This window comes from Eleginops maclovinus, chromosome 12, assembly GCF_036324505.1.
Source record: "Eleginops maclovinus isolate JMC-PN-2008 ecotype Puerto Natales chromosome 12, JC_Emac_rtc_rv5, whole genome shotgun sequence".
NCBI classification, from domain to species: Eukaryota; Metazoa; Chordata; class Actinopteri; order Perciformes; family Eleginopidae; genus Eleginops; species Eleginops maclovinus.
The window spans coordinates 16,815,217-16,821,815 of NC_086360.1; the positions used below are offsets into that span (position 1 = coordinate 16,815,217).

General features: G+C 38.1%; 1 protein-coding gene across 1 annotated transcript; it reads left to right on the forward strand.

The window, feature by feature from the left end:
- Window positions 1–734: 734 nt before the first annotated feature.
- bri3bp (bri3 binding protein) lies at window positions 735–5,716 on the forward strand. Its single transcript, XM_063898187.1, has 3 exons — window positions 735–1,076; window positions 2,195–2,297; window positions 2,392–5,716. Exons 1-3 carry the CDS (start codon window positions 900–902, stop codon window positions 2,811–2,813), a joined length of 702 nt encoding a protein of 233 aa, XP_063754257.1. The 5' UTR covers window positions 735–899; the 3' UTR covers window positions 2,814–5,716.
- The last annotated feature ends 883 nt before the right edge of the window (window positions 5,717–6,599 follow it).

A 6,599-nucleotide genomic window follows, 5' to 3' on the forward strand; every position in this document is an offset into this window, starting at 1 on the left:
GAAATCCGATTTTCCGGCAAACGTATTCATATCTTCTCACCTACAATAAGTCTGTCCTCACATCAATGCCAAGTCTGTAAAAAACTGCACAACTGAATGATGTACAACAGAATAAAATATGATCCATATATTTTCCCAGCACAAAACGTTGAAAAACAAGGCATGTACACATTTCTGCATTCAATTAGTTAATTTCAAAATGATATCACGGGCTGGTCCATGAATACTTGCTTTCCTTAGGAATTAGAAAAATGATCATTCATATTGAAAGTGTGTAGCCATACTTAGGCCTACACAGTCTGACAAAATATGGTACATTTGCAGTAAAGAAGATACAAAGATATAAGGAGACTGAAATGTACAGAAACGCCCCAGCGAGATGGAGTTGAAATGAGATAAATAATAAACCTTGCTGTGCAGTGAACAATGCGGTTGACTAATTTACCACTGGAGAGCAGCAACATGCTGCAAATGCATCGTTTGAGTTTCAAATTCGCATGAGGAGGGCGATGCCTTTACTGTTAATCGGAACAATTTAAATCAGAGAGACTTGACGCCTATATGTTTCAAAATGCAATGAGTCATGAGTAATAACTCACTCTAAACAGTGTGGATTCGTATGAGTCGTTTACACAGCTATCCAATTTGTATAAAAACACCCTATGTATTTTGTAATAAAACCAATTCAATTGCTCACATGAAAAGCCAACAAACGGAAGTTAGCGGAGTTAACGTGCGTCTTTGAACGCAACACGGGTTGTAACCACCATCCTATTCAGTGTCAGTGGCTCATCATCCCCCACCAAGGTGTTAAGGCAGCAACACCCATTCTTACCTTGCGTTTGTTTTAACCATTTTGATACATATTTTTTTGCTTCACATCTCTGGGGTTTGCCACCATGAAGGGAATCCAGGTTTTCGTGGTTTTCTTGGTCCTTTCTGCGTCTCTGCTGAGCACAGCCGAAGCGGCCAGGAGCAGGACCAGCAACCAGAACAGCTTCCGACGGGCAGCCAACGGCATCTACCAGACCCTCAGCAGTGTTTTCGGAGAAGACAACATCAGAGGGTTATACAAGGTCAGTGTGAGACACCCATGGTCTTGAAACGGGCCTATTGTGTCTCGAAGAAGCTAGCAAACAGGCGGGTTTTTTGTCAGGCGAACAGGAAACAAGCACGCCCGGGCCTGGACAACTATTGCACGGATGCCATTTTGAAAGATTAGCCATTATCCGATATTGTATCCATCTATGAAAGATATCACTTGATGTAGAGCTGTCGTGTACAGTGGGCATTAGTTGTGTTTAAATGCAGTTACAGTTAAATACTATAGGTTTTTGTTGTATCAATATCGTCATTCATTGTTCTGAGCCCGTCAGCAAGTGCATTCTGATGTCACCGCACAGATGGCATGTAGTAGCCCCGTTGGTCCAGAACATAATTGCTGCTATATCCACTTCATGTTCATATTATACCATAGCATCTCTTGCTAAGGAAACACATTAGCTGCTGTGCTCTCATTGGCTCAGCTGCACTTCCTGTATTTGGAAATATAGTGTTATTTCCCGTATGTAGGAGCCAAACCGAAGTGACATAAGTGAGACTCAATGTTTGGTTATTCACTTCTCAGATCATATTGAGCTCTTTTCCCCCAAAAAATAATAAAGGGCCACATTCAAATCATATGAACTTTTGTATGTTAATGTAAGCCATGTTTCTCAGTTTGTCTGCCTTATCAGTATCCGTATGCAAACTAAGAAATATTAAAGTAGAAACAGTGGGGATAATTTGCATACAATACATATTTAATACGTTTGAACTGATTATGGTTGGTAATCAGTTTTTGTTTATATATATATATATATATAGCCACAAAAGCCATTTATAGTCAGATACTGATGCTAAATGGCATGATGTTCTACATGTGTTGTGTTAAAGAAGTTAGCCCTGTTTGGATAATACTAAGAACTTTTTGTCCGACATGCTACTGCAATGGTTCATTGATGAAGTATTACTACCTTACAGTTCTCTTGTTGTATTGTTTGACAACCCTCCTTTTCTTTTACAAGACTGTAGGACTTTTCCATTTCACCGTCTTGAATGATTTTTGTGAATAAACAATAGGAATTAACTAAGAATACAATGATACAATTCAAATGTCTTACGCTTTTTTTCTGCATTTACTTTATTTCTGTAGTTTTTCTCAAAAACAACGGAGCGTTTTGTGCATGGAGTGGACTCTTTTCTTGACACCATCTGGAAGATCTGGTCAGATTTGCTGGATGTGATGGGCATTGACTGTAAGTTTTAACTGTATTATTACATTTCTAACATAGAAAGATGAGTGCAAAGTGAGGTACAAATATGTAAGAGTTCTCTTTCTCTCCTATGTAGCCTCTAACCTCAGCCACTACTTCAGCCCCACATCCCTCACCAACTCTCCGGCCCGCGCCCTGCTCCTGGTGGCCGCTGTTCTTGTGGCCTACTGGTTCCTCTCCATGTTCCTGGGGGGTTTCTTTTACCTGCTGCATGCTGTATTCGGCCGCTTCTTCTGGCTAGCACGTGTCTTGCTCTTCGCCCTGTCCTGCCTCTACATCCTGCAGAAGTTTGAGGGTGACCCTGAACGCGCGGTGCTGCCTCTTTGCTTCATCATGGCTGTTTACTTCATGACGGGGCCTGTGGGAGCGTACTGGCGCCGGGGAGGTGGGGCAGGTTCACTGGAAGAGAAAATCGACCACCTGGACACTCAGATCAGGCTGCTGAACATCAGGCTGAGCCGTGTCATAGACGGCCTGGAACGCACCGCGGATCAGTAGGTAGCAGCAAGCAGGAAGGGGAGGGAGGGGATATTTTACAAGCTGCTGCACTTGATGTCCGCGTGTTTCCTGTACACATCTGCAGCTACACAACTACTGGGTATTTATAACTCTATTGTAAGATGGGGGACTAAACTAGATTTGAAAACAGTATTTTATCTGCTTTAGGTGATTTTAGTCAAAGAATAACAAAAAAGGTGGACAGTTGACTTGAGCATACGCAAATCAACCAAACAACTATTTTGCTTTTATGATTGTCTCAATGATTGAAAGGTTTTTGCTTAATTCGTGAGCAAGATGTATGACAAATATCAAATGTTTTCTATATGAGAAGTAGAAGTAGAATCGGACATGCTGGCCTAATTCAACACCTCGGCTACTTTTAAAAAACGCCCATAATTGGGTTTGGATTTTTGGTATTTGGATAAGCATTGTCAATGCTGTTCCTAGATCAGGAATCTTATCTTATGTATATTTGTTTGTTTCTATCCTTGTGAATAACCAGGGATTTTAGATTCTTATACAGGTGTGTCCACAAATGAAGTAGCGAAGGGTTTGGCTGTATGATCCGAGGGACCGATACAAACATTGTATTACTAATACGTAAAAATCATCGAGACTTTAGGTAGTTGTTTATAGTAAGATTTATTTATTCCATATTCCATCCGAAATGTGTAAAACATTTAGATCTAGTTGGAAGTCACCGTCCCATAGTGGCAAAAGTTGAGGTCAGGACCTCTTTTTCATTGTGTGTTTGTAAACGTGAAAAGGAGCATGAGAAACACATCTGGGTGAACTCTTTGAATGTGTGTGCAATGCATATGTGTATGTGTATGTGTGTGCGTTTCAAGTTTGTGAAATGGAAAATCACTGTCAAAAAGTCACCATCAGACCAGCAGAAAAGGCAGACAGGCAGCAATATCTCAGGGACTCAACCAACACGGATAGAATTGGAGAAGAGATATACAGTATATTAAAATCATGTCTTGGTCTGTTTGAGTCAATGCTTTTTCAGATATTATTTGAAATCTGTTTCAGTAAGTTACAATATTGATAAATCTGGTGGGCAATTTGTGTTCTTGTTAATGTTGAAATTGCAAAGACTGGTTCGTACGATGTGAAGACCAAACCCAGCTTTTTGATACTATCATGGACTTGTTGCAGGGATTTTAAGTGCAGCTAGTGGTAAATAGTCTGTTTCAAATGGGGGGGGGGAAACATTGGTTTGATTGACTCTGCATTAGAAATGATGCATATGAAAGATTTACAACCAGCTGACTGATGCTTACAGTATAGCGTTGTATTAAAACTGGCTCTACACAGGTGTACGTTACAGTAGCTTACGCTAGTTTGTCAGGTCAATAAGGCTTTTATGTCTTTCTTCTGCCAATTTATTTTTTAGTATTTCTCATCATGTGCCGTCCTAAAACACTGGGACTTGCTATGCTTCTCTTTGTTTTACATTGTATATCTTCATCTTTTGATTTCCTCTTTGCAAAGCTTTTTGTTATTTCAATTCTTGGAATCTGCACTCTGTAAATGCACGTTTTATACACAAGTGACCCGAATACTGTGCAAATTTGGGGGAAAAACATTGCATTTAGTTAGTTTTTTTTTAGGAAGATTGACTTAAAAAGGAGACATGTAACACGCCCCCCTTATATCAGATACAGTCACATAGCTCTGTGGCTATGTCTAAGCACACTCAGATAATTACCAATTTATTGGACTGATTGCCTTTCATCCTGTCTTACAAATGACGTCTTATTAAATCTGCAAAATGCAACAAAAAAAGTCAGATTTCCGAAGACATCTTAATCTGTATCAAATGACTGAAAATCTCACCTCAAACACCCAGTCTCATCATTGCAGTAACTCCCCCCAACCCCCCAGGTAGCCCATATAGCCAAAGTAATCCGGGATTTTCTTGCATGATGATTTAGTGCTGATAATGTTTTGTTGTTGACTGCCTAGGTAGAGGAACATTCCAAAATGTGATTAGTGATGTGATGGGTTTGATAGAAGTTCATTATTTTAGGGATATGTATTATAAGTCTTATTTTTCCAACTTTTGCACTGATGGCTGTACTGTAGAGACCAAATTATCACATGTATGTGGTCTGTATTTTATAAGACCTGACTGGACAACAATCCACTGAATTGATCTTTAACATGTTGGGGAATCTTAAAATACATGTGATTTATGAAGGTGGCTAGTAATACCCATTTATGTTATAATTAAAGGAAGGTATTAACCTTGTTTTTAAAGCGATTACGGCCCTAAAGTTATGATGTAGAGAGGTATTTATTATATGTTAGACACTGCAAACTGAAGGATGTTGACTCAAAGCTTTTTTAGCTTTTTTTCAAACTATTTGAGTCCTCTCTGGCAACCCAAAAGTGTTAGTTTGTGAGTCAAAACAGTTCAAAACACAGAAACTACATTGCTACTGACTGCAGGCCTGCTCATGTACTACTTTACATTTCAACGTGGTGTTGAAAGATGCCAATGGATCTTTCTGTTGACATCTCTCAGCAGTGTATTAAATACTACGTTCTGATATTTATTCTGATGAAACTGCCTGTTGAATGGCTAGTCATTCTTTTATGTTATTGTACTGTATCCTACTTTGAACTATGATTCCATGTTGCCCGATTAAAAATGCTGTGCCAATGATGTATATATTTTTGTTGATTTCAATGCATATTTTTTTTATATCAATATGTTTAGGTCTTTTTTTTGTCAATATTAGTTAACTTCAATGATGTGGCAAGCACCAAACTGTTCTGCTTGCTGTTGTCTGTGCGACTGTCTTAATCAAAAGCTGTTGATGGCTAAGTGGTTCTTTTTGTCAGTGAAAATGAGGTCCAGATTTGAATAAATTACACCGCAGTATGACAAAGTTGACTTTATGATTCATTAATACCTTCCTGCAGATGTGAAATCTGTGCTATGTGCATTTGTGTGTTCATTTTGTCATGATAAACTGAATCTTTTTTTAAAAGGTTCAAACGTGTCATCATTCACTCTACAAGTATAGCTAAGTCATAGAAACCAACTTAAACAACACAAGTGTGTTTTGAGATGAACAGTCCATTAGATTTCTGACAGTATTGATCATTCGTTTTTAAACCAGGCCATTTATGGCACTAGGTGAAACTGATCCTTAAAGCCAATTTTAGAATAATGACTTTTTTTTTTTTTAACAGTTTGCCTGTCAGAAAGAAATTCAACCAAAATGTATTGTAATGTCATATTAAATAAGGGTCAGTTGCACCATGAGTTTGTATGTATACCTACACTGAAAAAACGTTGACTTTAAATGTATTATGTCAATAGATTTCACGTAACTATATTGGGTTAGTTAAAAGCAATTATATTGATTAAGTTGAACCTAATCATTTTAAATTAAACTTAATATTATTGCTTTCGCCTAACCTAACAAAGTCATGTGAAATCTGTTGACATAATACATTTAATTAGACGCAACTTTTCATTTTTTTCAGTGTGCACGTAGACCTTTGATAAATGCTTTATCAATAATTAATTAGTAAATCTGTGCTTACAACAATCAACAATCCATCCATGCATTAGTTCTTGCCTGCTGTTGTAATATCTTGTAACGGTTGGAAAACATCTGTGCAGGGGGAGACTATTATTTAAGCATATTGTGTGCTTTAGCATAACAATTACCCCAAGTATCTGAAACGTGTTTCTACTAGATCTTTTCTCGTAGTAGGCACAAAGTACATGTTAATGATTTTATTGGGATACATCTCTCACAG

Coding starts and splice junctions, on each gene's coding strand:
- bri3bp (XM_063898187.1), top strand. CDS start 900: ATGAAGGGAATCCAGGTTTTCGTGGTTTTCTTGGTCCTTTCTGCGTCT. Junction 1,077..2,194: donor ACATCAGAGGGTTATACAAG/GTCAGTGTGAGA, acceptor TTATTTCTGTAG/TTTTTCTCAAAAACAACGGA. Junction 2,298..2,391: donor GGATGTGATGGGCATTGACT/GTAAGTTTTAAC, acceptor TCTCCTATGTAG/CCTCTAACCTCAGCCACTAC.